This window comes from Miscanthus floridulus, chromosome 2 (genome assembly GCF_019320115.1).
Source record: "Miscanthus floridulus cultivar M001 chromosome 2, ASM1932011v1, whole genome shotgun sequence".
Classification (NCBI taxonomy): domain Eukaryota; kingdom Viridiplantae; phylum Streptophyta; class Magnoliopsida; order Poales; family Poaceae; genus Miscanthus; species Miscanthus floridulus.
Window position 1 is genome coordinate 172,350,671 of NC_089581.1, and position 25,728 is coordinate 172,376,398.

General features: G+C 44.2%; 2 protein-coding genes and 1 pseudogene across 3 annotated transcripts; 1 reads left to right on the plus strand and 2 right to left on the minus strand.

Moving 5' to 3' along the window:
* Window positions 1–13,467: 13,467 nt before the first annotated feature.
* Window positions 13,468–16,131, plus strand: LOC136540685 (putative magnesium transporter MRS2-H). Of its 2 annotated transcripts, XM_066532697.1 has the most exons (5): window positions 13,468–13,924; window positions 14,093–14,109; window positions 14,182–14,502; window positions 15,166–15,450; window positions 15,573–16,131. In XM_066532697.1, the coding sequence occupies exons 1-5, from the start codon at window positions 13,597–13,599 to the stop codon at window positions 15,855–15,857; spliced, it is 1,236 nt and encodes a 411-aa protein (XP_066388794.1). In that variant the 5' UTR covers window positions 13,468–13,596; the 3' UTR covers window positions 15,858–16,131. The 2 variants fall into 2 exon arrangements, with proteins under 2 accessions (XP_066388794.1, XP_066388793.1); XM_066532696.1 differs by having other exon boundaries at window positions 14,093–14,502.
* A 337-nt stretch (window positions 16,132–16,468) lies between these two features.
* On the minus strand, window positions 16,469–19,124 carry LOC136535716 (uncharacterized; annotated as a pseudogene).
* Window positions 19,125–19,259: 135 nt separating this feature from the next.
* On the minus strand, window positions 19,260–22,751 carry LOC136535715 (mitochondrial outer membrane protein porin 6). Its single transcript, XM_066528088.1, has 7 exons — window positions 22,551–22,751; window positions 21,991–22,073; window positions 21,425–21,492; window positions 21,229–21,339; window positions 20,611–20,697; window positions 20,093–20,301; window positions 19,260–19,870 (listed from the first exon to the last, which is right to left on the minus strand). The coding sequence occupies exons 2-7, from the start codon at window positions 22,037–22,039 to the stop codon at window positions 19,564–19,566; spliced, it is 831 nt and encodes a 276-aa protein (XP_066384185.1). The 5' UTR covers window positions 22,040–22,073; window positions 22,551–22,751; the 3' UTR covers window positions 19,260–19,563.
* Window positions 22,752–25,728: the final 2,977 nt, after the last annotated feature.

The following is a 25,728-nucleotide window of genomic DNA, read 5'->3' on the forward strand; positions in this document are numbered from 1 at the left end:
AAGCAGACAACACACCTCGATCGACGCGATAACGAGCAAGCAGACAACACACCTCGATCGAATGAAATATACATGTGTATAATAAAAAAAACTAACAATATAATAAGAATATACTAATAATAGTTATTATTTGGTAGATAGCGGCGGCAGGGATCTGCCGGAAGATCTCTATTTAGAAGGCTTGCTTGAGCTTGGCCTGATGAATCTTGGAGTGTACGTCGCTAGTGCCGGTCTAACTGGAGACCTGCTTGCTGCCTGCTTGACGGGTACGGGGCGAAACCTTGTCCCGCCGACATGACGAGGAAGATCACCTTCAGGGAGCGTAGTCTCCTCCTCGTGTTCGTAGTCCTCGTCCACCTCCATCTCCACCACCACCTCCGCAAAACCCTTGGTGCGGTACTGATGGATGATGTCCTCGCGCTCCTGGTGGAGTTTCCTCTCCAGCCAGGCAGTCCTTGCGATCCTCTCCTCCCATGTTGCGTTCATCTTGATCATCCACTTCAGCCAGCTGCGCCGGCGACAAGGCCTCCGTGAACTTGGGGACCCCTTTCTCGGTGGCCATAGGTGTGTTGGCCTTGTGGACGGCGATGCAGTAGTCGATCTGTGCCTAGGTCAACCTTATCATCTTCGTCTGTCTAGTCTTATCCTTCTTCAACTCCGTGGTCTCCTCTTCCTCTTCCTTGGCAACGTGATCGACCTCCGCCTCCGCCGGCGTCTTTCCGTCGCTTCTCTTCTCGCCCAGGCGCGCCATCGTTTCCCCTTTCGCCCAGGCTCGATCGCCTCTCGTCTCGATCAGCTTCTCTAGTTTTCCCTTTGGATTGGTTTGGATCAGTGTGGGGGTATGGCCCCCGATATCCACAAGACAAGACATAGGCCGCACCATCAGAGGTGGCCCAGCCCACAAAATCAAGGCGTGCACGGCGCTGCTCGGCATGCACCGCAAGATATTATATAGTACCAAATATGATACTTTTCTTGTAACCATACCCCTCCAGAGTATATAAGGAGAGGCAGGGGTCCCCTAGTCACCGGACTACATCTCAATACAATACATCAAAGACACGGGACGTAGGGTATTACGTCGATCAGACGGTCCGAACCTGTCTAAATCGTTGTCTCTGCGCCTTGTGTCACCATCTGGTTCCTGATTACGCGCACCCCCACCGACAAATCTACCATCGTGGGATACCCCTCGGTGGACTGTCGAGCATCTTTTGTCGACAGTTGGCGTGACAGGTAGGGGGCCGTGCGTGCTGATCCATGGCGAACCAGATGGGATCTCAAGACTTACGTCCTGGCGAGATCAACTTTCATCTTGTCTGTGACGTCTACACGGAGATTTGCTGTCGAGCTCAAGTCGCCGTGCGAAGACTAACAGCCCAGATTGAAAACTCACCGCCCACCGGGTGCTCGCCATCAACGCCGACCAGATAACGCCATATGCCGCTGACCAGACTTTCTGTCTAAAGCTAAGTCACGCTTTAATATTCTTCTAAATATTCTTCAATCTCCGTATATCACCATAATGTTTCTCCGAGCTGTTTTCTCTATGTTTGTTCTCTAAACGATTTTCTGAACCCCCGAACAGTCATGTTGACGCTCGGATGTCCTCAGAAACGGCCTTGTCTCTGACTCCTCTCTACACGTGCACGAGCGTCTGTCCTCTGCGTTATGGGTGGTCGGCAGCAGCTCCTTAGCGACGCTTTGTTCCTCCTACACATGCACGGGCTCCGTACTCGACGTTATGGTTAACAGGCTAGCTAGGCCTGGAGACTCAGCTACACACAAACTGATCGAGCGGTTTATATTAAATATAATTACATCTTCACACCAACTGATCGTCGAGCTACATATGCTATTTCATCGCCATTGCTGATTTTTCTCCGGAGTTTATATATTTTTACATCATGTACTACCCGTTCTACATATTTGTATTATAGGATCATCGTCCAGGTGATCGGACCACCTGGTGCTTGGACTTCTCCACCGATCAATTGGTCGGACCGCTAGGTTCATGGACTTCGTCGCCAACCAGTTGATCGGACTGTTCGCCGGTCGCTTCTACTCAATGCTCACTTTGCCGCCGACCAGTTGACCAGACTGTTCGTCGCTCGTGCTTCATAGCCAGCTACGTCGGTTACTCCTCGGCTCTCGAATTCTTTGTGCTCGAGGACTAAGTGGGCACATTTCACCCCACTTCACCTTACGAACATCGCCAGCTACGCTGGGGACTCCTCGGTGCTCGGACATCGCCAACTACGCCGAGGACTCCTCGATGCTCGAACATCGCCAGCTACATCGGGAACTCTTCGGTGCTAGGAACTCGCCAGCTACGCCAGGAACTCCTCGGTGCTCGGATATCGCCAGCTGCGTCGAGGACTCCTCGGTGCTCGGACATCGCCAGCTATGTCGAGAACTCCTCGGTGCTCGGACATTGCCAGCTACGCTAAGGACTCCTCGGTGCTCGGACATCGCCAGCTGCGCCGAGGACTCCTCGGTGCTTGGACATCGCCACCTACGCGGGGAACTCCTCGGTGCTCGAACATCGCCAGCTACGCTGGGGACTCCTTGGTGCTTGGACATCGCCAGCTACGCCGGGGACTCCTCGGTGCTCGGACGTCGCCAGCTACGTCGGGGACTCCTCGGCGCTCGGACATCGCCAGCTCACTTTGCTCGGTGCTCGGAGTGAATTCGATCTAGTTTGGACATAGATGAGACTCAAACCCGAGTTTGTAGTCTAGAATGACACCACTTGCCAAGTTTAGTTACCGCCCATGATCACCTTGAAAGTTTATGGATCGGGATGACACCATTGGCCATGTTTAGGGATATATATAGATATCTCTCTAGAATTTCAGGGAACAGGATGACACCGCTGATCAAATTTAAAGACTAGCGGTGAGAATTTTACTCTAGAGGTGGAAATCAATGTGCTTTTCACAAGGGAGGTGATATTCTACTATTGTAGCTTCTAAGTGGTTTTCATACTCTACAGCACGATATACAAAACATGTGGCGACTGGGCTGCTCTTCTTCGCCATTATAGCACAGAGCACAGTGTCATTAACCGAGTGGTTTCACCTAAAGATTGGCTTTCTCGGTCTCTAGGCCGATGACGTTAGTGGACTAGGCCTTGTATCTGTACCTGGCGCTGAGCGCGAGGAAGGCGATGAAGTTGACGCCACGACCGATAGACGACGCCTGCGCATGGCGCCAGTAATAGATAGGGCCGTGACATCGAGCTATCTCTATTGACATCTATAGGGTCGGTGAGACCCGCATGAAGAAGAAGAAGGACCCGATGATCCTGGAGGACTTCTTCTCCCTCTCATTCTTCTCTTTTCCTCCGCTGTAACCCGTACTTTCCCTTGGACTATAAAAGGGAAAGCAGGGCATCCCATGGAGGGGGATTGACCCATCGAGGACCGATCGAATCACCCTAAACCGATCAGAACACAAGATAAACACGCAAGAGCACGACACGAACACATGGCTGAGCAGCGATCGAGCTCTCAGCACCCGTTCACTCTTTCCACCAGAGACTTGGGATCCTTTCTCTCTCTCACCTGTTTGTACCCCCTACTACAAACTTACAGTGCTAGTAATACGAGCATCAACAATGAACTGAACGTAGGGACTTTCTACCCGAACCAGTATAAACCTTGTGTCCTCTAAGCACACCATCCGAGCTAGACGTACAATAATATAAATTTACTCATCAGTGATAACTCAAAACACTAACACCAATGCTCCTGCATTCTTCATGTACCTCATGAACTCGGTCTTTATGCTAAAGTTGGATAAGTTTGTAGTGGTGTTAATTGATGATATTTTGATATACTCCAAGAACAATGAAAAGCATACACAACATCTTCGGATAGTATTGACTCAGTTAAGGGAACATAAGTTGTATGCTAAATTCAGCAAGTGTGAATTTTGGTTGGATCGAGTGTAGTTTTTGGGACATATCCTGACACCTGAAGGTATCTCTGTGGATCCTAGCAAGGTGCAGGATGTGTTAAATTAGAAATCTCCAAAGTTAGTGCATTGGATTCATCAGTTTCTTGGTCTTGCCGGGTATTATCAGTGCTTCATCCCTGATTTTTCTAAAATAGCTGAACCAATGACCAAGTTGCTCTAGAAGGATATCAAGTTTATATAGAGTCCGGCTTGTGAAGAAGCTTTCTAAGCCCTAAAGAAGTTTCTTACCTCTGCTCCTATTCTTGCCCAACTAGATATTGATAGACCTTTGATGTGTATTGTGATGCCTCTAAGACTGCACTAGGATGTGTGCTTATGCATGACGTATGTGTGATCGCTTATGCTTCACGTCAGCTGAAAAAGCACGAGTTGAATTATCACACCCATGATTTAGAGCTGGCTGTAGTGGTGCTCGCTCTAAAGATTTGGATATATTACCTATTAAGAAACAAAGTGTATATCTACATGGATCACAAGAGTCTCAAATATATTTTTACTCAATACGAATTGAATATGAGGCAACAGAGGTGGCTTAAGTTAATCAAAGATTATAACTTAAAAGTTCACTATCACCCTGAAAAAGCTAATGTGGTGGCTGATGCCTTAAGTCGGAAGTCGCATCAAGTGAAAGAAGAATCTTTGTCTCTCAACCATTCTGAGGTGTTATCCCATATTGCTCTTGTCTTAGATCTACTTGAGCAAATTATTATAGAGCAAAGGCAAGATGCTTCAAAAATTTCGCATATCAAGAAGTTAATTGCCAAAGGGCGTGGTCCTCATTTTAGTGTTGATGATCAAGGTGTGGTGAAGTTCAAGAATTGATCGGTGGTTCCCTCAAGTGATGAGCTTAGGAGAAAAATTTTGGATGAAGCTCACAACTCCAAATTATCTATTCATTCGGGAAGTAATAAGATGTATCATGATTTGCATCACTTGTATTGGTGGCCAAATATGAAACAGGATACAACCAAATACATCTCAGAATATGACATTTGTAGAAGGGTTAAGGAGGACCATATGTGTACGCCTAGATTTCTACAGCCCTTGCCTATCCCTGTTTAGAAATAGGAGGATATTTCCATAGACTTTATTGTGGGTTTGTCCCGCACGGCAAAGGGGTATGACTCTATTTGGGTCATTGTGGATCACCTTACCAAGTCTACTCATTTTCTCCCGGTGGATACAAGGTATTCAACCAAGAAGTATGTTAAGCTGTATTTTGAATGGATTGTAACCTTGCATGGGGTTCCACTTACCATTGTTTTTGCTAGAGGGTCAGTTTTTGTCTTTCGTTTCTAGGAGCAACTCCAGAAATATCTTGGTACTTGTCTCCTTAGAAGTTCAGCTTATCACTCGTAAACTGATGGTCAGATAGAAAGAGTCAATCAGATACTTGAGGATATGTTGAGGGCTTGTGTCATCTCTTTTCTAGAAAAGTGGGATGAATGCTTGACTCTAGCTGAGTTTTCTTATAACAATAGCTATCAAGAAAGTATTTATATGGCACCTTTTGAGGCCCTGTATGGCAAGAAATGTAGAACACCTCTTAACTAGGTTGAAGTGGGTGATCATGGTTACTTTGGACCTAATTTTATCAAGAAAGCTTGAGAGCAAGTTAGTGTTATTCAGAGTCATTTGAAGGTAACTCAGAATCATCAGAAAACTTATGCGAACAAGCGAAGAAGACCCTTGTAGTTTGAAGTTGGTGACCATGTGTACCTAAAGGTATCCCTGATGAGAGGTGTGTATTGATTCGGAGTCCATGGAAAGTTAGCTCCTTGTTATGCCGGACCTTATAAGATTTTGGAGCGATGTGGTGCGGTTGCTTATCATCTCCAACTTCTAGATATTTTGTCAGCAATACATAATGTCTTTCATGTTTCCTAATTAAAGAAGTGTTTTTTATGAGTTCCTGAGGAAGTGGTGGAAATTGAAGAACTCCCTATCTAACCTGATCTTTCTTATACTGAGCATCATGTCAAAATCTTGGATGAAAATAGAGAGTTAGTAGAAACAAAGTGGTGAAATTTTATAAAGTCTAGTGGTAAAATCATTCGGAGGACGAAGCAACTTGGGAGCAGGAGAGTTATATCGTGGAGCATTATCCCCATCTTCTCCCCGGTGTGCCGAGGTAATAGTTATGTTAAAAGCTCACTCTTACCCTTTTTCCTACACTTGGCACTCACCTAAAATCTCGGCGAGAATTTGTTTATGGGGGGAGAGTTGTAACACCCTCGGTGTTACACCCTAAATCATTTACTAAAATATGTCATGAGCATCATGTTTATGTGTTAATGCATGTAATAGAATATGTAGATAAATTTCTTGTAACTTAAAATGACTAATAAAAATGTTAAACGAAAGTTGATTCAATAGTTCATGTATATCAAGTAAGCCGTGGCTGCCTCTGGCCCGGCTACCGCTGGTGCCACCGTGCAGAGCTACTATCTCCTGCCCACGCCATCGCGTCCGCGCACTGCTGCCTAGCCACGCTGTTGACCCGCCTCGCACTGCGACACTGCCGTCGCATCATCGTCGCGTTCACGCCTGTCCGTTGTACCCTCTGCGCCGCTACCGGCCTAGTTCGAGACTGCCACTGGCGTGCGCATGTGGCTGGGCTCACCGTCGCCTTGTCATTTAAAACACTACGGCCGCGCACGCCATGCCGGTCAGGGACACGCGTGCTTGTCCGTACCGTCTGTGTGCGTGTCTACACATTCACGCCGACCGCATCTCGCCAAGGCGAGGACGAGCCAAGCCCACCTATTGTGCCTCATCTCTCACTCTTTCATTCTTTCTCCCTCTACCGCTACCACGAGCCTCGCCATACAATTTACCCTACGAGCGATCACCTCTATTCAATTCATCGCATCCATGGCTTCACCATCAAGCCCTCTCGCTGCCCGACCCTACCCAACCTTGAACTGTGCCAAGGTAATAGTTATGTTAAAAGCTCACTCTTACCCTTTTTCCTACACTAGGCACTCACCTGGAATCTCAGAACGAGATTTTGTTTAAGGAGGGGAGAGTTGTAACACCCTCGGTGTTATACCCTAAATCATTTACTAAAACATGTCAAGAGCATCATGTTTATGTGTTAATGCATATGATAGAATGTGTAGATAAATTTCTTGTAACTTAAAATGACTAATAAAAATGTTAAATGAAAATTGATTCAATAGTTCATGTATATCAAGAGGGTTTAAAACTATTTTTTATTAAGCGAAAATACTATAAAACATGTGTGTGATACTTAAATAAAGTTTGAAGTACAAACTTTATAGATGACAGTGACATACTTGCTGTCGAAAAATGATATTACTAGCTAACATTTCTACTAGCCTAGAAATTGCAAATTAAAATCAAGTTCAGCTCAAAAACTTAGAAAATTTTCAAGTTTATCCACAGCTAGACATTGCTATGTTTAGCAAATTATTTTGAGAGATTGGGTTTAGGGGTGGTGTAGTGTTATAGCTCGATTTGATAGTCTCATATGCCATCTTGAGCATGGTAAAAATGGTTTGGCTTCTGAAGCAGTCGTTTAGTTGTTTTGGACGTTTTAAAATTCGTGCACGCCTCGGTCTCAGGATGGTTGGCCGCGTGGGCGCGGTCACCATGCTCGGGTGCTCGGCGTCGCCACGCTGGTTGTCCTGCATGCACATGCACTGTCGCACGTGGCTGGCCATGCCTGCTCTAGCCTGGCTGTGGCATGGCCGCCGTTGGCTCCTAGCGCGCGGAGCTGTTGCTGCTGCTTGCACAGTCGGGCGATGCTGCCGCCGGCCCCACCGTGCCACCACACTGCTGACCGCCCTGCACCACGATGCAGACGCTGCCTGTGTCATCGCCTCGCCATCATGCCCATGCCTCCCTCTGCATCTCTACGCCGCTGCCGGCCAGTGCGATGCCACCTCTGCCGCGCGCACGTGGACGGGCTTGCTGTCGCCTTGTCATTGATGGCACTGCGGCACGTGGGCCATGCCGGTCGCAAACACACATGCTTGTCTGCTAGCACCTACGTGTGAGCCTCCACGATCATGCCGACCGCATCCCGCCAAGGCGAGGACGAATCGAGCCCACCTGGCACACACCGTCTCTCTATTTCTATCTTTCTCCCTCTACTGTCGTCACGAGCCACGCCATCAAATTACCTAGTGAACGATCACCTCCATTCAATTCAGTGCATCCACAGTTTCAACATCATGTCCTCTCACTGCCTGACCCTACCCAGTCTTGAACCGTGCAAGGCCAAGCTCCAATTTGGAGTTTCTCCTGCCGCCGTGCCGATAAGGCCGAGTCTAGCCGTGGATGTGAGTAGCCCTCCTACCGTCCCTTCTGAGCCAATTCATTTGCACCACCAGCTTTACCTCACCTCCCTCTCCACCTTGCGTATGTCAGCAGAACCGCAACCGCCTCTCTATCGTCGCTGACGCGCCCGTGCCACAGCGGTACGCCGCTACACAGCTCGACCACACGTGGCTAGCCTTTCTCCATCATCCTCTGCCCTAACCATCACCTCAGCCTGGTCCATGATAGCCTCTTGATGCTCACGTGCTAACAAAGTAGGCCTGTAGCTACCCAGCTCATCGGAACAGCAGCGCCGCCGTTGCGGATGGCCACGCGCCGCTCAGCCTTCCATAGCAAGTCGTGTCACCCTGCACCACCGCTTAGCATAGCCGCTCGGGTCGGAGATGGTGACCGACCTGTTAGGTGGTCTATCGTAGGTCCCAGGTGGCTGGCGCAGCCGCGCTGTGCCACCGGCCACCACACCGTCGTGCGTTGGGTTGTCTGGGGTGTGCGTGGGGGAATTCCAGAAAAGCTAGAGGGTTAAGTGAAAATGTTTGAGAGAGGAGGAAATAGTATTAGTACTTAGTTGTAATTTGAGAGAAGTGCGAAATCTAAACTGAAAGTCTGAAACGACTAGCGCTAGCTAGAGTTTTAGTATACAAGTACAATGGAATATTGGCATCATTCAAGGAATCAAAGTAGTACGGTACTGATAAGCGAAACTAAAACCCACTGGGGCATGAGAATCTTATTTGGGAAAAAATGTGCTACTACAGGCCCCGTTCGGCTTACCTCTTGTTCGGCTTGTTTTTTTAGCCAGAATAATATTTTTCTCTCACAACAATTCAGCCAGAATAGTGTTTTCAGTCAGTTTCAGCCAAGATTCAGCAAGCCGAACGGGGCCCAATTACTCCCTTCGTCCTATAAACAAAGGCATTACAAGATTTTTTATGACTAGGTAGCGTGCTCGTGCATTGCTATGGGACAACTAAATCTTTTGTACTAAAACACACGGATTGCACGATAAGATAACAATACTGTTAAATTAAATACCGACGTTAAAGTGACATTTAATTCAAAAAGCAAAGTTCGTGAAATTAACACAGTCACGGAGAGCGCGGCGTCGCAGGCTAACAAACTCTACTGTATAGACTTTTTCGTGATATGGCTAATATAATATTTTATATCGGCAGAAAGAATTATCCGATACCTATTTCTTTCTTGCACCAATAAATCCATGAATAAGTTTCACTGTATTTTCATATAATCCTGTACACACAGGTTCGAGTATATATGTAAATATTAGTGTCTGTCACATGGATAATACTGTGTCTTAAAAAATCTCTCATAAAATTTTAAAACAAAGTATGTTATACTCATCGTATAAATATGTGTGGCTTTATGACTATTCCACAAACATATATTGTAGAATAAGGTATCAACTTGAGTGTCTGTTCCAAGATGTTGAATTATATGTTGTAATTCTTAATTTTGACACATTTTTCAGATCAAGACAACCAATGGTGACACTTTTCTTAGTGGTGCATAATTTTATGCTACACATCTTGACTATCTGAGTAAGGACAAGTTAGCACTGCAAAGGCTCAGAAAAGCTGCTGAGAAGGCCAAAGTTGAGTTTTCCTCCACTATGCATACTAAAACATATGTCCCCGTTTATCATTGCTGATACTTTTGATGCAAAGCAATTCAACATTACCATGATCAGATATAAGTTTGAATCTTTTGTGAGCAATCTTATAGAGGGACTCTCATCCTTTATGTGATCTATCTCAAGGATATTGGTAGGACGATGGACCCATGTTGAAATATCGTACCAAAAAGTGTCCACATTTTATCCATGATTTATTTCTCATGAATACATGCGGGTACTATAATAACACTAACTACACCAAATTAAAGATTAGAGAGAATTTGCGTTGCCTCCAGAAGAATTTATTTATTAAGTTCTTTAGACTCTATAGCCTAAAGGTAGTTTTGAAATATCTGTTTGCATATCGTACCTCGTATCCTAATTCAAAATTTTATAGTTTAATTAGAATATGGAGAAATGATTCAAAATGAACAGACCCAAGGGCAATTTCAGCAAGAAACAATAAGCGAAGGCGATGGAACACGTGAGCGTAAAACCAAATAAAAGAAGAAAAAAGTTGTCCCTTTTGCAAATGCAAAGAAGAGAAGTAATTAAATATAGGCAGATTTGGCAAGGTTCTCAGAAATGCAAAGATGTTCCTTTTGTCTTAATTCTCTTTCTTTCTGTGTTAATTCTCTTTTCTTTTGCTCGTTGCCATGTATGCTGGTGCATGCAAACATGCAATGTGTATATGGATAGCACAATAATTTTCTACTTCCTATTTTACCGTGATTCCTCTATCACATGACAGGCAATATTCAATCAAGGAGAATCGCACCAAAGGACGCAGCATGCGGGAGATGTCGTGGGATCGCAGGCGTAGGCAGACGGACGAACCAAAATAAATATCGCACAAAAAAATATCCACACTTTGTTCTTTTTAGTTGTAGGAGATATGTTAGTACTATGAATGGCTCTGTTCGGCTTACCCCATATTCGGCTTATTCGGTTTCTTTTTTCAACCGGAACAGTATTTTCCTCTCACAACAATTCAGCCGGAACCGTATTTTTCAGCCAGTTTCAGCCAAGTTTCAGACCAGCAAACGATGCCAAAATGACTTCGATACAGTACCTCTCAAAAACACTAGTGAAACTGTGTCAAATTGTTGCACAATACTGATACATTGTGCTAAGATGTCTTTCTTCGTGCTTTGTGAGACAGAGGGACTAGGGAATAGTACTCGATGGAGTACCACTATTTGGGGCAGTGAAGAATGATTGTGGTAACGTGTCAAAGTGTGTCATTGCAACGAATTTTCCAAGCACGCCGTCATGGTATGTACAGTAAGCGGCACTCCGTCTCTAGCCTGAATTTTACAAACTTGGCGAAACGGGCCATGCTATCTAAAAGTGTAGGCCGCGCGTGCTGTGGATTGGCTAACGCAAATGGGCTTTAATTGCAGAGCATTATTTTGGGCTCAACATATTTTGCTAAGCGCTCTCCCACCCCCAATTTTTTATAATTTAGTCTTTTTAAAAAAAATTACATTTAGTCCTTAGCAGACGTAAACTCATCTTTAGACCCTACGGTCGACATCAGAACTCATGACTCCGAGGTAACACATATCGGCGCCACAGATCTTGACTCCGAGATGCCTGGCCATGCACAGCAGGGCATCCTAACCAAGGTCGGAGCCACAGATCTTGGCTCCGAGCTCGGCGCCAAGATCTATGGCTCTGACCTCGGAGCCGTGGATCTCGGCTCCGAGCTTCGAGCCATGGATCCTGACGCCGAGCATGGATTCTTGTGACTGATTATAACACATTGAAACGACAACTAAACCTGTCTCCGCCTATATATATGCAATGTTGGATGCATTACTACTTACTTTCCGACTAGTATTTTCTTTTGTTGCAGTACCAATGTCTGGAGGATCGTCCAGAGAGAGAGAAAAGGGAAAGGGTACTCCCATTGTGTGGGAGGGTTCTCTTGGTCCCGATTTATTTGAGAAAGCTCTTTATGAGAGTTTCCCAGTTGAGAGTAAAAGTGATTTCACCAAAGAGGCACCACTGAGAGGATACGATGAACGAAAAGAAGAGTGGCCAAAATGCATGCATGGTGAGGATATAGTGCAGATGTTCACCGAGGGAATAGATGGAGGTTGTCGTTTCTTCAAATGTCCGTGAGCATGGGTAATTGCTATTACTATTTGTTTTTTCAATATGTTACTCTTCTATACAACTTATATGACATACTTATTGCAGACTTTCTTGACCGAAGGAAACTATGGGTTCACTAGGTGTGTCAATCTTTGATCTATTTATCCGCATGCGGAGTACATCTACTACCTGTAGGACCGCATCTTCGATCTAGAAAGGTAAGTTAGTAGCGGTTATAAGGACGATGAACAAGACAACAACAACAATGATGCCGGTTCACAGGAGGTACTTTGCAATGATCCATATTGCACCTGCCCTAATCACAGGAATAAGGGGCCTCCGCCGCCACCCTCGCTGCCACCACCATCAACAATGGAAGGATACTGTGGAGAAGGTGCAACACAATTTGCTATGTGGTCACACTAATAGGACAAACCATTCTTTTTAACGGGCCACATCCATGTGTTTATTTTTTTGGTTTAATCACCTAAGGCATGTTAGGGTTAGTCGAAGAAACTATGTACCCTTGTTTGGCACATGTTCTCACTTGTCATTTTATATGCTTGTTGTTTGCTTCAATTATCTAAGGCATATTATGTTTAGTCCAGGACCTCTGTACCCTAGTTTAGTACATATTATCACATGTCATTTCATGTGTTGTGTGTGTTGAATTAGATAATCCACTACTTCGTTATGTTTTATTTGCACTACGTGAGCTCGTTTCACTACCTATACAATATTAAACTCAATATTATGACAACAAATAATGAAACCAACAACACTATGAAAGGTCCAATAATAGAGCACATTAATCAACATAACAACATTTAAAGTACATAACGACAAACTAAATCACTTCAAACATTAGGTAATAGCGTATTTAGGGTTATAAAATAGACGTAATATATACCAAATCAATGCGTAAAAAATAATAAGGGGAGAGAGGATACCTTGCTCGCGAAGATGTATGAATTAAATCCAAATATCCAAGGTCAAATTCGTCGATTCAAGAGATTGAGCGGGTTAAGGAGAGAAAGAACTTGAGAGGGAGGAGGAAGAAATAAAAGCAGCCTCGGCAAGAAAAACTTGGCTGTGGGTTTTAAATCCATGCTCGACGCTATGATCCATGGCTCCGAGCTTGGAGCCGAGATCTACGGCTCCGAGGTCGGAGCTACAGATCCTGACGCCGAGCTCGGAGCCAAGATCTGTGGCGCCAAGGTACCGGCTACGTCAATGTCACCTAGAATGCCTTGTTGTACACGGCCAAACACCTCGAAGCTAAGATCTATGACGTTGATACGTATTATCTCGGAGCCATGAGTCCTGACGTCGACCCTCAGGATCAAAGATGAGTTTACGTCTTCAAGACGGCCAAACTTAAATTTTCTTTAAAAAAAACAAATTGTAAAAAATCGGGTCGCCCACCTCGGCCCCACCGGCCGGCAGCGGCCGAACTCGCTCGCGGCTGCCTCCGTCGCTCCACCCACGTCTCTCCGCACGGGCCAAAACCCCACCGCTGCCTCTCCGCCCGCTCCCCACTATGTTCCTCGCCGATCACCGTGGGCCGTGCTGCCGCCGCGATGGTGATGCTATCGGGCATCGGGGCCAGGAAGCCGCCTCCCTTCCTCTCGTCCTCCTCATTCTCCTCCTCGTCGTCCTCCAAGCGCTCCCGCGCCATCCGGCGCCTCCCGTCACTGCCCAGACCGCCTGTCGCGCCGCCGGCGCCGCACCCCGCCGGGAGGAGGAGGAGGAGGAAGGCGCCCGCCCGGCTGTGGATGAGGATGGATCGGTGGGGCCGGTGCGAGGTGTTCATGAGCGACAGGGCCTTCGTCGCGGAACGCTCCGGGGTGCACGCGCGCGACCTCCGCGTTGTCGGGCCCCTTCTCTCCCGCTGTCCCAGCATCCTCGGTGAGCTGATGCTCTCAGATTTTGTCGATAGCTGTGAATTGCAAGTTAGTGAAATCCTCGTACTAGCACGCCGTGAAGTGTTTTTTTTTTCATATAGAAGTTTTTTAGAATGCCGTGAATCATATCTGCTATCGGTGAGATTAACCTTAGACTTTGCTTATTTTTCAGCTCGAGAGAAGGCGATGGTAATAAATCTAGAGTTCATAAGAGCTATTGTAACTGCTAATGAAGTCCTGCTGCTGGAACCTCTTGCTCAGGAGGTTATTCCTTTCATCGATAAATTGAGGAGGCATTTTCCATTGAAGAGCGTGGAGGTTGATGTTGGTGCCACACAAGTGGGTAAAGTGGATGGCAAGCATGCTAAAATTGATGCAGAGTGTGAGCTCCCCTTTGAGTTTCAGGTGCTGGAGCTCGCCCTAGAAGCTGTATGCTTGTCATTTCATTCCAGCCTATCTGATCTTAATAGGCATGCCATTTGGGTGTTGGATGAGTTGGCTAAGAATGTGAGCACTAGGAATCTCGAGCGTGTTCGAAGCCTGAAAAGCAATCTAACGTCTCTGCTCGCTGGTGTACACAAGGTATTGTTAGTTATACACTTATACATATTTGGTCACTTTATGTTTCTTAAATCTTAATTCTTACTCAGTTTAGTGCTTATTGTTTGCAAAAGAATGGCCGAGCAGTATTGTTTACTTGACTATCACTGTGCATGTAGCTACAGAACTATATGGTATTCTTGTGAATTTCTGAAGAATAATAACATCCACTGCATGGGTACCTGTTGCAATGATGCTGATTACCAAGACATGTAACAAGTGCTCCATAAAGAACTTTTGCTGTTGATATTGTTAAGGATATCTAGTTTAGGCATAAAAAATGACATTTTGTGGAATTTTCTGAAAAAAAGGTGCTTTCAAACTGCTATACCGTACTAGGTTCAATATAAATATATTAGTACAATAGAAATTAGCTCTATGAATTGCATTTGTAGACTGTGTTGATGTTATAAACATCATTTATTCATGGCTCAAGGAAGTACATAAGCTATGGTTGAATCTTTGAAGCACAGAAAATAAAAACAACAGACCATCTGTCCCTATATATATCATACTAGGCTTTCCCATCCTCCGCAAAGCCTCCCAATCTGTTTTATAAGGCTAAAACTTTGGTGATAGTTCGTATGATGTCTGAAGCCACTTCCTTTTCATAATATGTGATATCATTGTCTGAAAATTTTTCAGGTCAGAGATGAAGTAGAGCATCTTTTGGATCATAATGAAAATATGGCACAACTACACCTATCAAGGAAGCAAATAAAAAGTCCGCAGGATGAAGCTCTACTGGTTTCTTCTGCTTTAAATTGCAAATTTCCTTCAAAAACTAACATGGATACACGAAATTCTGTTATTAACCAAGCCACGGGCATTGCTGTGGTTGCGCCATTGGACGACGATGTAGGAGACCTAGAGATGTTACTTGAATCTTATTTCATGCAGCTGGATGGAATTCGCAACAGAATTATGATGGTTTGTTCTTCTCTCCCAAACCTGTATTGCATACACCATACTCACCCCCTGCATTCTCTGATACCACAAATATGACAGTTCCTATCCTCATGTAGATAACTATTTTCTGGCATATTTAACAGGTCCGAGGATATATCGTTGACACAGAAGACTACATCAACATCCAACTTGACAACCAACGCAATGGACTTATTCAGCTCCATCTCATACTGATTATTGTATCCTTTGGCATATCCATGAACACACTGATAGCTGCATCGTTTGCCATAAACGTGCCTAACAATGGGGACTATAAGAAGTTTGTGGGTCCCTTTTGGCCATTTGTTGGGGGCACATCATCTTTCTGCTTGTTGGTCATCGTTGTTTTGTTGGGATATGCATGGAGGAACAGGCTACTCGGCAGTTGAGGTCAGCGTTAGATAAATCTACAAAGGTCGTCTTCACAATGCCTCATGACTTGAAGGAAACTGGCCTGGTATAATATGGCTATACCCTAGTTGAGTAGGGGAAAGTCTCGCCTGGTCCATCTGTATATCGTTGCTTTCCTGTCAAACTTTTTTTTTCCCGAAAGATCTCCAGTCAAACTTTTGGAGTTTGCATTTGGCATTCATCATGCAATACATGCCATGTATGTATACCAACACTATCTACCACTGTTATAACATTGAGGGATGCAACAAATTTTTGTCATTTACACACTAGAACTCAATGTCTGATTCTTTAGAATGATGACATGAAAACACTTGATCATTAGCAGTATTTTGCTTTCTGCTTTTAGGATTACAACATTTTCTTTCTCTTTTCTCTTCTTTTTGTCTGATTCTGTTCTTCGTTTAGGTAACAGACATGTATCCATGTCTGGTTGTCTCCAGATGGATATTCTACTGGCCTATCGCAAATTTGCAATATCAGATTATCATAACATTGACTGCGGTTGCCAACAAAGACAAGGAAAACAAATTTCCTTTCTCTTACATTATTTTGATTTTATGAGGGGATGCTTCGTGTGATAATACTAAGAGTGACTTAAAATCTCTGAAAACAATCAGAAAGAAGCAACCCCCAAGATATTGTAGCCACAAGTTAGAAACTGATCCCAAGCTGCAGGCCTAGTGCCGCGTGGATTAGAAACAGAGTCATGATGCCACTGCCGAGCAGACCATGTGTAGTCCTAAGCCCTGGGTTTCCCTGGCATTACAAAAACCAAGTCACTCAGCCTATATCTGAATGTGAATCACCAGGCTTTGGAGGACTACAAATTGAATGACCAAAGCAAAATATTGAACTGGTGTGTGTGATGATTTGCTATATCTTTCCAGGTTACCTCGAACAACTTTGGCAGGATAGACTGAATGGTCAGGAGTGCAAGGCCTATGACTCCAGTCACGGCGTGAGGGCTGCAAATCCATTGCCAAAAGTTTGTAAGGCGACCATACCTTCGTAATGGGATAGGGATAGGGATCCCGATCTTTCGTTTGGTAGAGGTAACTATCGTTGTGGCGGAGAATGACACACCGATCCGGCTTCAGATCAAAAGATCAAACCCTGCAACCTTAGCACCACAACTCCTCTGGTTATCAACCGAGACACGGATCCTGTTGACCTCGTCAAGAAGGCTAATCCATGCTTGCGCAACGAAGAACACAAGGAAGAACAAGAAAGAAAGCAATCAAATTGCAGATGAATGATTAATCTCATAAAGTTGGGGTCTTACAAACCGATGAACGGTGAAACTGTTCTTGACAGATTAATCTAAGCAAAACCCTAAAACCTAATGACGGCGGCAGCGTATGATTATAAAGGTCTTAGGGTCGTTGCCTACCCTGGACGTGCCCCCTAATGGGCCCAAACACGATACACGGACCAAAAGACGGTGTCGCAGCACCCTGACAGATTCTAGACGCTGACTTGTTTCGACGATTTCCGTTGATTCTGAAGGGCTTTTGACGTGAGACCACTTGGATTGTCTTCCTTATCAAATTAGCTTTCCAACCATATGTGGATCATCGAAAACGGAGTCCGAATGCGTCCTGGGTGACCAGTTTAAGGCAGACTGGTCCTGGAGACCGAGGCAGACTCGAAATCATGTTGGACTGGGCCTCCGGTTTCTGTTGAACGTCTTTGCTGATCATCAATGCCTCCACCTCTTCCTCTAAGTCCCTCATGACCTTCTCCAATGTTCCTAAGCAAGATAACATTATTAGGCAGTAGTCTATTCTCAAAAGTATGAAAATGATCGTTTAAGAACGAGCTCACCTCTAAATTGAGTTGACGTATTCGAGTCCGGGTCATTGAACCTTGCATGATGGTTGGAGGATCAGCGGGTACATCCGAAGGAGTGATGTCCTCGTCACTTTGTACATAGAAGAACAGTATGTATTCTGAGAGCAGAACCTTTCAAAGATGGGTTTGTCTGAGGTAAGAAGAGCTGTGATCCCACCGGTCGCGCCCAGGGCGAAGAAAAAGAACATCCCTGCGAGGAGTTTTGGGTGGAGATCTTTGGCTTTGGCCTTCTCTTCCTGTATGCAAGTTACACAGCCGAAATCAAGAGTGCTGCTCTCAATGATGGAAGGCAAAGTGCATAGTAAATGGTCTTGGGATTACAAGATCGTCTGATAGTTTGATCCTGAAGCCCAGGTATGTCCCGTAGCCACCCATTGCGAAGAGCACCACAGCCTGACAAGAAAGAACCAAGAGTTACACATTGAACCAGACAGAATTTGATCAACATCGAATCTGGCACTGTGAGGTTTCAGCAACACTGTTGTTCTGGTTGGAATTTGATCACACTGCTGATAAAATCATTGCAGCATTTGAGTTCCTGCTTGTTTGGGAACTTCAAGAAGGTGAGCTGTTCAGTGGTGCAGGAGCCATGCTCGGCTGCAGCCTGCAGCTGTGGCGAGAGACGTACCATGTTGCCGGGGTGGCCCCAGTGCACGAGCCATCCGGGGAGGTCCCACGTCTTCACCAGCTCCACGAACGGCGCGAACACGGCCGTCACCGGCTCAGCTGCTCAGAACGGCCGGCGGAAAGAACCAAAGCGTCAGCAGAGGCGACCGCCGAGAACACAAGCCGTGGCAAGGCCGTACCTCCCGGCAGCAGCGCGGCGAGCAGTAGAGGGTAGGGCGCCAGCGAGTAGAGCCGCGTCCCAGCCGGCTGCCTCCGCTCGCCGTCGCTTCTTGCCGTAAGGCCCGGCTTCTGCTGGATGTTCGCTTGCAGTTGTGCACGTGGGGCTGGCAATGGCCGGCGGCTGGAGCTAGAAGGATGGGGTGGCAGGACCGCGCGCGGCCGGAGCAGCAGTGAGCTCGCCATCGTCGCCACCATCCTTCTTGCCACTCTACCTACTGCAGAGTGGAGTGGAGTGGAGAGGAGGGGAAAGGGGATGTGGGGAGCGTGGCGTGGAGACAGACGGGCCAAGTGAAGTGAGGTGAGCACACGCGCGTGCTGTGACTGAGTCGAGTGCGAAGGGTCCGAGAGACCTTAAGGACAGTGAACTTCACAAGGGACCTGCTCACCTGCACCGGGGCGGGAGGACACGCAGCGCACGCCTCCGGCCCAGCTGCACGATAAGCCTCCATCGGCTCATCTCCAGTCTGAGCGCATTCACCTCATAAGTCATATCGCAAGGACACAACCTACTTTATCGGGGAAACAATTTAAACTAGGCCCTGCTATGAATTTCACAAGAACAACCCAACAAAAAAAAAGCTTTACCAAAATGACCAATTTCAAGAGCTAATTCTGCTGTTGCTGGGTACAAATGGCCCCTTTATCTCCAGAGCTGTTAAAACTACCATCAACTCAAGATGTTAGGTGTTCAATCACCTCCAAAATCATTTTCTTCGACTAGGAAAACATGGAAAAATATCGCAGAGTGAAGCTTCTGCTCTAATACAAACCTCTGTATTTTCAATCCTCGGTGTGGAGTTGGCTCTAATGGAAACATTCCACAAAACAAGTCCAACTCCCAGACAATACTCCTTTGCCCAGGACTCTTACCAAAAAAGGCTAAAATGGAGGGTTGTTCTAGGTATCGCTCCAAAGCTTATGTTCTTTGAGACAGTATCAGTATGTAACGCTTGTACTGTTTTACAGAAGGTGACTTAACTCATCTCAAGGCTTGAGCGATATGGCCACACCAATTCTTGAAGGCGCACTTACCACCTTTGGATCATACTCAGCTGAGAGAGTCACAAGGGACTTTGGCCTCCACTCATGCTGACAGAGAAGACCGACCTTCCCGGAGTTGCTGAATCGCGTCTTTAGCAATGTTGAAGGATCAAGGGCATGGGAGCTCCCAACTGTGAAATAGTTCTCCTTGGTTTTGAACTTGTGTGTTACCTCAGCTGCCACTGTAGCTCCATTGGTTGGATTGAACAAGTGAATGTATGATGCCTTCAAAGTCTCCCCTTTATCAGCCCTATTTATTAGCAAAAATGTGGAAAGATTGGTCAGTGCACTGATAAAAGAGAGATAGCTAAGAAAATAACATTCATTTGTTAAACTTACAAAAAAAACTAAGGTAAGGAAAACGAAAATAGCATGCTACGATAAACCAAAGGTTTAACTGCTTGCAAAATCACAGGCAATGCAAAAATTTACATGCATACCTAAACAAAAAGCATAAACTTGCAGAGCTTACAGTAGTAAGGAAGCAGAGAAATCAGACTTGTTGTATCCAACCCCTGAGTTGTACTTAGTAACAGCAGCTGAAGTACTGTCAAACCCGACCTCAGCACCAATGGTAAGTTCACTTGTGCCGACAGTTGCAGCCAGCTCAACCAAAGGTGTTGATGTCAAACCAATGGACGAATTCAATGAAAAACGATTATGGGCATATTGCAGATCAAGCTGTCAGCAAAAAAAAAAAGAAATAAGTACTGGCAAAAAAAATAGCATTCCAGTGAAAATTGGTGGGTTGAAATTTAGATCATAAGCCATTGATATAATTGATAAACACAGTATGCAAGTAAAATACAGCTCATTTAAGACTTCCTGCACATATTGCACCGTTCATTTTTTATATTCAAGTAAGCTAATTGATAAACACAGTATGCAAGTAAACTACAGCTCAGTTAAGACTTCCTGCACATATTGCACCGTTCATTTTCTGTATTCAAGTAAGCTAATGTTTCCTCCTTTACTTCCAAAAATACTAACCTTCCCAGACTTGTGATCTGGAACCTTGAAGGCGAATGAGGTCTTCAAACCAGTTAGTGCTTCATCAACAGTGACTGTGGTTGACACCTGCAACCAAGAGGACTCCAGTAAGAACACAAATGCAGGATGAGGACCATAACTAAAGCAAAAGCAAAAGCAAATATGAAGCAGAAAAATACTATGGATGCACAAGTGCAGCTAATAAAATAATATAGCAATCCTCATTTGTCTAAAACTCGCATTCCAAAATCCACGTGTTCTTTAGGTCGGCAATCTTAGCCTAAAAATGGAAGGAGGCCCCAATAAATACAAAGGGATCACTTTCAGATGCTTACCGCTAGCGCTAGCCACACTTAACACTATATCCTACCCGTAGAATTTATTAGCCACGTGTTCGCTGCTTACTATAATCAATGCGTGTATGCCTAGGATCCGCCAGGATATAAGGTAAGTAATGTAATATTTCTTATGCCAAGATATATTTACATCTCATGCAGGATACTTAATTATAGCAGTGCCACAATTAGAAGCCTTGATCCAGAAAACAAATAATCTATCCGACCAGGCTCGAAAAAAAAACTTTCGAATGCAGAAAAGCAGAGTTTACAAGAACCTTACTTTAGAATCACTATCAATTATGACATCAACAGTGGTTCTACCACTTTTATGCTGTGTCCGTATATCACCAATGAAGTCTTCATTGATCTTCACACCAGTGGCTGTGAGATTCTATAAAAAAAGGCACAGGTTATCAGAAAAATAAATTCAAAGGGTTTCTGGAAGGAGCTAAAACAACAGGTGTGAGCTGTCTTACCAAACCAGAGCTGCTAGACGTCGACAAAGAAAACTTCTGGTCAAAGTTGTAGTCCTTGTACAGGAGATCTATAAGTACAGGAAGTATTAATACATAAAGTTTACTAGCGCAGAAATCTGACCATAAAATGTATATGTACTTGCCGTACCACATACCACAACAGATAAAGTACTTCGCAATTATTCCCAATAAATATGAAATAACGTCCATTCTTATAGTATGTTCAGTTATAGATAGAACTCTCACAGGATTGAATTTATGTTTATCTGTCCGTGTCTTATCCACCATAGAATACAGTGACAAAGTAACGGAAAGTTTCTCTATGAATCTACACAATAAATCAAGGGAATAACTGGAAAAGAACTGAGTATTAGGCATCTAGTGATGATTATATAGATAGATTCTCTACTACCCAGCAGAGTTATTCAGTGCATTATTATACCCAACCAGAACAACACAAATTATCAAGACCACACTAGACATCGTTTGGAAAGTGCATTGAATGACATGAGGCATGACGGTTGAAAACTAAGGCCTGTAAAGACTGTTGAGAAGAAGGTGCTTGCCTTTTGCTCTCTTCCCAATGTTGACGAATGGAACTGGGCCTTTGCTCATCCTTCCCAAATGTAACAATCCTCAGGTGACCAATCTGTCAGAAAAAAACCAAGTGCCTGTTAATACCATAACCAGCTAACATAGTCAGAGGCGGGACAGTGAGCTGTCTAGAGCCTGAACCAATCATCCAGCACGATTCTTCTTTCTTCAAAGCTAGCATCACCGACACAGTACCAATTGATTTTTGCTCGGAACAACCAGTAATTTTCAGTTCGAAGAGGCGGACAAGGATAGAGTGGGTTCAGCTGAATTAGAAGCTCCAAAATTTCCAGAAAACACACTGCACCCGCACCTAAATCAGGTAACAACTGCTACGGCGCCAACCAGGGGCGGACCCAATACAGGACATGGGTGTACGCATGTGATCGAAGTTAGTAGGCATGATATTTATACACTTGTAGTCTTGTACTTAGATCAGATCCGAATATAAACAGATAGCCAAGCAGCTAAAACTAGGGTTCGGGTGCTCAGCTTTGCACAGCGGGAAGGGGGAAGAAGGGGGCGGGCAAACCTGGTGTGGTGGGCGCTCGTTGCCGGCAAAGCGCCCGACGAAGACCTGGGCGGGCAGCTGGGCGTAGGGCGGCGGCGGTCGCCCTAGTCGCCGCACGCGAGGTGAACGAAAGAAGAAAAAAGAACAAACAGGTTTACAGGTGTGAACGCAGGAGAGCGATTCTTCGGGGGCTGTTGACAGCTAGCTTCTGCGCGCACGCTACTTGGGCCGATTTCTCTTTGTCTTGCAACGTGGGCGCACGTTGACTACGCTGCTTCGTGGAGAGCGGCGGACCTTGAAACCCTTCCTTTCTTTTGCCGTGATGAGTCCGTGACAGTTGGCTCTTCTTCTTCTTCTCCTAACCGTTTTCATTATTAGGAAACTCTTGTTATCAATATAATCGTCTTTGTTTTTCCTATCATCGAGTTTCTTTTCTCTTTTTTGTCAACTAAGTAGCGTGTCCATACGTTGCTACGGGATAACTAACAATTTATACTAAAAACACACGGATCGTACAATAAGATAACAATACTGTAAAAATTAAATACCAACGTTAAATTGACATTTAATCCAAAAAGCAAAGTTTATAAATTTAACACAGTCACGAAGTGCACGGCGTCGCAGGCTCATAAACTCTGGCCTTGTTTAGTTCCAAAAAGTTTTTCCAAAAAGTGCTACAGTATCCATCACATCGAATCTTACGATACGTGTATGGAGCATTAAATGTAGACGAAAAAAAACTAATTGCACAGTTTGGTTGAAAATCGCGAGACAAACGTTTTGAGCCTAATTAGTCCATGATTGAATATTAATTGCCAAATAAAAACGAAAGTGCTACAGTAGCTAAATTCTCAAATTTCGCCCAACTAAACAAGGCCTCTACTTTATAGATATTTCCGTGATGCGGCTAAGATAATGTTTTATATTGGCAGGAAGAAATCTCCGATATCCATTTCTTTCATTGTAATCCATTTATCTAGACAATGTTTGAGGTAAGGGCACGGTTACAATTTTTAGTAGCTTTGCGATATTGTCCGAAGCTATGAGATAATTGATGTCTTGCAATGATCCTTTCATTAATTTAGTTTTCTATCTATGTTTAATTGTTTATTGAGTCTATTTTAAAGCCACGCCGGTAGATAATGGTGATAAAATTCAAGCATCCATAATTTATCTCTTTGACTTTGAGCATGAGTTTTGTTTTTATTTTTTAATTGATATATTGTCCTTTTATTTTTACCATAGCGTTAGCACGGGCATGCATGAAAAACGAAGATGTCTTTACACTGCAGAAATCTTTTAAGAAGATCATGTATAGATTATTCTTGTATTGAATATTATATATATACAATCAGCTAAATATTCTAATTAAACTACAAAATTTTGAATTAGAATACGAGGTAAGACATGCAAACAGATATTTCAAAACTACCTGTAGAGTTCAAAGAACTTAATAAATAAATCTTTCTGGAGGCAATGCAAATTCTCTCTAATATTTCATTTGGTGTAGTTAGTGTTATCATAGTACCCACATGTATTCATGGGAAATAAATCGTGGACAAAACGTGGACACTTTTTGGTGCGACATTCCAACATGGGTCCATCGTCCTACCAATATCCTTGAGGCAGATCACATAAAGAATGAGAGTCCCTCTATGAGATTGCTCACAAGAGACTCAAACTTATATCTAATCATGGTAATGTCAAATTGCTTTGCATCAAAATCATCGGTAATGATAAACGGGGACATTGGTTTTAGTATGCATAGTAGAGAAAAACTCAACTTTGGTCTTCTCAGCAGCTTTTCTGAGCTTTTACAGTGTTAACTTGTCCTTACTTAGATAGTCAAGAGGTGCACCATAAAATTATGCACCACTAAGAAAATTGTCATAATTGGTTGCCTTGACCTAAAAAATATGTCGAAATTAAAAATTACAACACATAATTCAACATCTTGGAACAGACACTCAAGTGGATACCTTATTCTACAATATATATTTATGTGAAATAGTTCTAAAGCCGTACATATTTATACGGTGAGTATAACATACTTTGTTTTAAATTTTTATAAGAGATTTTTTAAGACACGCAGTATTATCCATGTGACAGGCACTCATATTTACATATATACTCGAACCTGTATGTACAAGATTATATGGAGATGCAGCGGAACTTATTCATGAAATTATTGGCGTATGAAAGAAATGGATATCGGAGAATTCTTTCTACCGATATAAAATATTATCTTAGTCATATCACGAAAAAGTCTATACAGTAGAGTTTGTGAGCCTATGACGCCATGCTCTTCGTAACTGTGTTAATTTCACGAACTTTGCTTTTTGAATTAAATATCACTTTAACGTCGGTATTTAATTTAACAGTATTATTATCTTATCGTGCGATCCGTGTATTTTTAGTATAAAAGATTTAGTTGTCCCGTAGCAACGCACGGGCACGCTATCTAGTTGAATATAAAAGGAGAGAATTGATTGCATTCGTACATATAATGTACGTCAGTTAAGGTTTTGTTTGAACTAACTCAGTTCATGAACTAATAGTAATAACTAAATGTGGCATATATCGAATTCTTTTAGCACTGCTTGTGTGCAGAAGCGAAAAACATCCCAACCGCGCTTGCCCTAATATGAGTATTTGAAGTAATAAACCTTTGAAGAACATCAACGTACCTCTCTTCCAAAGATTGGGTTGAATCCAACCTAGAGCCTCGGAACCCTGCATCTTTTCCAAGATGGGCTTTCACTTTGGATGCGCCGGTAGTAATATCAACGATCTCCCATTGATGGACCAAGTCGTATGGATCCCCATACAATGGCTCAGACATGTAGATTCTGTTCTCCTTATACTTGGATACACTTGTTCCACTGAAACTTTCATTGAAATGTTTAGACACAAACAATATCTAATCACCGATGTCCCTCACCCTGGACCACTCCGACGTACGGTCGTGGAGGTTGCACTTGTAGATCGCGCTGCTGTAGGTGAAGCTTTGTGTCTCGTAGAATGTGCTCACCATGGCACCCACAATGTGCAGCTCACCGTTTGATTCTAGGTAGCTATGGTGGCAGAGTCCCACAGGTGGCGACAGCGATGGCAGCAGTGTCGCGGTTGGAGTAGTACCGACGGCGTTGCTACTGTAGACGGAGATTTCTCCAGTGCAATCGATCACCAAGAACTTATC